At 40.6% G+C, this 2861-nt stretch overlaps 1 protein-coding gene across 1 annotated transcript; it reads right to left on the reverse strand.

Moving 5' to 3' along the window:
- Nucleotides 1–458: 458 nt before the first annotated feature.
- On the reverse strand, nt 459–2225 carry LOC108766423 (uncharacterized). The gene has a single exon (XM_018515706.1). It carries the CDS (start codon nt 2223–2225, stop codon nt 459–461), a length of 1767 nt encoding a protein of 588 aa, XP_018371208.1.
- Nucleotides 2226–2861: the final 636 nt, after the last annotated feature.

Consider the following 2861-nt stretch of genomic DNA (forward strand, 5'->3'; position numbering starts at 1 on the left):
TAAGGGCTGAGATTCCCCGTAGTCTGCGAAATATGACATGTGACCTTTATTCAAATAGTCTTGCATAAATGAAGTGTAGTCGTTCTTCAGTTTCGTGTTTATATCCAGTCTTCTTTCCAGCGACTTGAACCTTTCAAGTGTTTTCTGCTTAGACTCTCCCAACACGACATCTTGCCGCATGGGCAAACGTACGATGAATCGGCCGCTTTGATCTTGCTTGACTGTATTAGAAAAATACCTTTCGCAATCTATTTCTTCTTTAGATTACAATTGTTTTTCAGGCACTGTTTCTTGTATCCAGAACCTTTCGAGTTGATTATGTAAATCCTTATTTGTAATTAAATTGCAAGAAGGCTTCGTATCTGAGACATTTTCGTTTATCTCTCCTCCGATTATCAATCCGAGTTGTGTGTTCTGCAACGAGGGTTGATTTTCGCGATGATTCTTCGGTGCGCCTATTAGCCTATTAGTATCTTCCAGTATACACCTTCTCCTATTAAAATTTCAATAGGGCCTGGAATGTTATACGCGGGGTCTGCTAACTGAGCATCTCTTGGAACGTAGATTTTTGCTACATCTATCTTCGTTTGTGGCAACTGTTCTGTGATCCTTGGAAATACCAGACATTCCATCTCGGTTGAGTAATTGCTGTATTTCGATTCAAGTTGTATGCGAGTTATCTTATTTGCACTCGTTTTTATCTGATTGATACCATTAATGTGCCGCTCATCTCTTGTAAAAGGCAGCTTCAGTTTTTTGTGCAGACTTGTGGTGATTAGATTTAGTTGCGAACCTGGATCCAACAGTGCACGGCATGCTTGTTGATTACCGTCGGAGTCACGTACGTATACCTGTGCTATTGATAACATGACTCTCGCTGCTTTATTATGTGCGCAGTAAATATTCATCGCCACGGAATCTTCTTCTTTGATTGTCTTGTCATCTTCCGCCCGAACATGCGTTACGATTGAATTATTCTTTGAATTCCCTTGAGTTGTGGGCTCCTCCTTTTCTATATGGAGAAGCGTATTATGCTTCCTGTCACATTTCCTGCATGAAGAACCTCTACAGTCCCGTCCGAAATGCCCTGGTGCGAAACAATTAATACATAACCTCTTTTCGATTACACTTTTCGTCCCTTCAGGTGCCGAAAGCTTTAAAAGTTCTTCGCATTTATAGGTTGGATGATCGTCGTTACAATATCTGCAATTCACCCTTATAGTCGACAGAGTGACCCTTTTCTCTCCTTTCTCCTTCTTTGTTTCAATCTTCTGTTGCTGTTTTCCATTACTCACCACCTTTGTCTTTCCCTGCTCAAGTACTCTAATTATATGGCACCGATCATTAAGAAATTTGAGAAATTCTGTCAATGTCGGCATATCTTCTGGTGTTTTATCCTTGACCGTATCTTGCCAATCACGTTGCTCAATGAAATCGAGTTTTTTCTTCGTTAAATGAATTATGATTGTTTCCCAGTAATTAACCGGCTGTGCAAGTACCTTGAACGACGATACATGTGTCTGGATATGCCAAATAAATTGTCGAATTGATTCTGCTTTGTTATCCTTTGTGATGACTGGAAACGTTAGTAGTTCATCTAAGTGTGTCTGGATTATCATCATTTTGTTGTCGTACGTCTCCTTCAAGAGTGTCCATGCATTCTCATAATTTTCATTAGAGATTTTAAAACCTTGTATTACACTACGAGCTTCTCCTTGAAGCACGCCTATTAAAAATTGATGTTTTTGCATCGGTGTAAGCCCTGCATCTTGATGGATGATCGTTTCGAAACTATCTTTGAAAAACATCCATTTCGTATATTCGCCACTGAATTCTGGTAACTTGATCACAGGCCTATGTCGCTCTTCCCTATGAGTTCCATTGTTGTTCCGTACAAGATTCTGCTGTAACTCTACCTGTGAATGTTGATGATTGTCAATAATACCTTGTGCCGTTGCTGCTGCTTTGTAGTATCTTTCTTCGAATTGTTTTCTTTCCATTTCGCTTTCTGCATCTTCTCCTTCCTCGTCTTCGATTTCTTTTATCTCATCAATTTCGTCTTGTATGATTTCGAATCGAGAAAAGGCTTCTTCCAACCTTTTTAACCTAACCTGTGCTTCTGATACGGAGACTTTGTCATTTTCGTCAAAAAAGTTCTGTATTCGCGTGATTTGCCCCTTTATTCGGGCTCGTTTTTGCTTTAATTGAGCTAGTTGCTTAGTCATTGTGACAATAGTAAAAGGAATGAAAGGAAGTTAAGCGACTCACTAACCTGACTTTTCTCGAATGTTCCGTGCTGAATATATTTCTCGAGTATTACCGTCCGTTGCGTGTGCGTACTGGAGCCGCACTTTTTCGTATTTGCTGTTCCTCGCTCTTTTTAGAATTCGAGCCCCACGTTGTTGCGCCAGTGTTTTTTAATGAAATTTATTGCGTGCTGTCAAGACCATTTTTTTTATACATTGACGACGACGCACTCTCGCATTGCGCCGCCTATATTCTTGCTTCCATCATTACCGATCATAGCTTATTATTATTACCGACCGCAGCTCATCATCGCGAACAGAAATCGTTGACAAAAAAAGGGGGTGCGTTCGACTCGGAGTATTCGCCTTTGTGTGGATACCTGCACATCCTGCATTCCACATTTACTGCAGAAGAGTTATGTTTTTTTTGTTTAGCAGCCGAAATATCGGCGCTTCTCTTAGCGCGTCACTATATGTCACCGATCTGAGAGTGTACATAAACAGTGTACAAAGCTTTTTTTCATTTAATTGTAAACTTTGATTACGAGCGATAAGACATGGATCGATTTAAAGAATATGTCACGTCCGGGGCGCGCGAGTGCGGATGCCCCTCGG

This window comes from Trachymyrmex cornetzi, unplaced genomic scaffold, assembly GCF_001594075.2.
Source record: "Trachymyrmex cornetzi isolate Tcor2-1 unplaced genomic scaffold, Tcor1.1 scaffold588, whole genome shotgun sequence".
Classification (NCBI taxonomy): domain Eukaryota; kingdom Metazoa; phylum Arthropoda; class Insecta; order Hymenoptera; family Formicidae; genus Trachymyrmex; species Trachymyrmex cornetzi.

Bases quoted from the DNA above. Each gene is read 5' to 3' on its own strand.
- LOC108766423 (XM_018515706.1), bottom strand. From the start codon at position 2,225: ATGACTAAGCAACTAGCTCAATTAAAGCAAAAACGAGCCCGAATAAAG.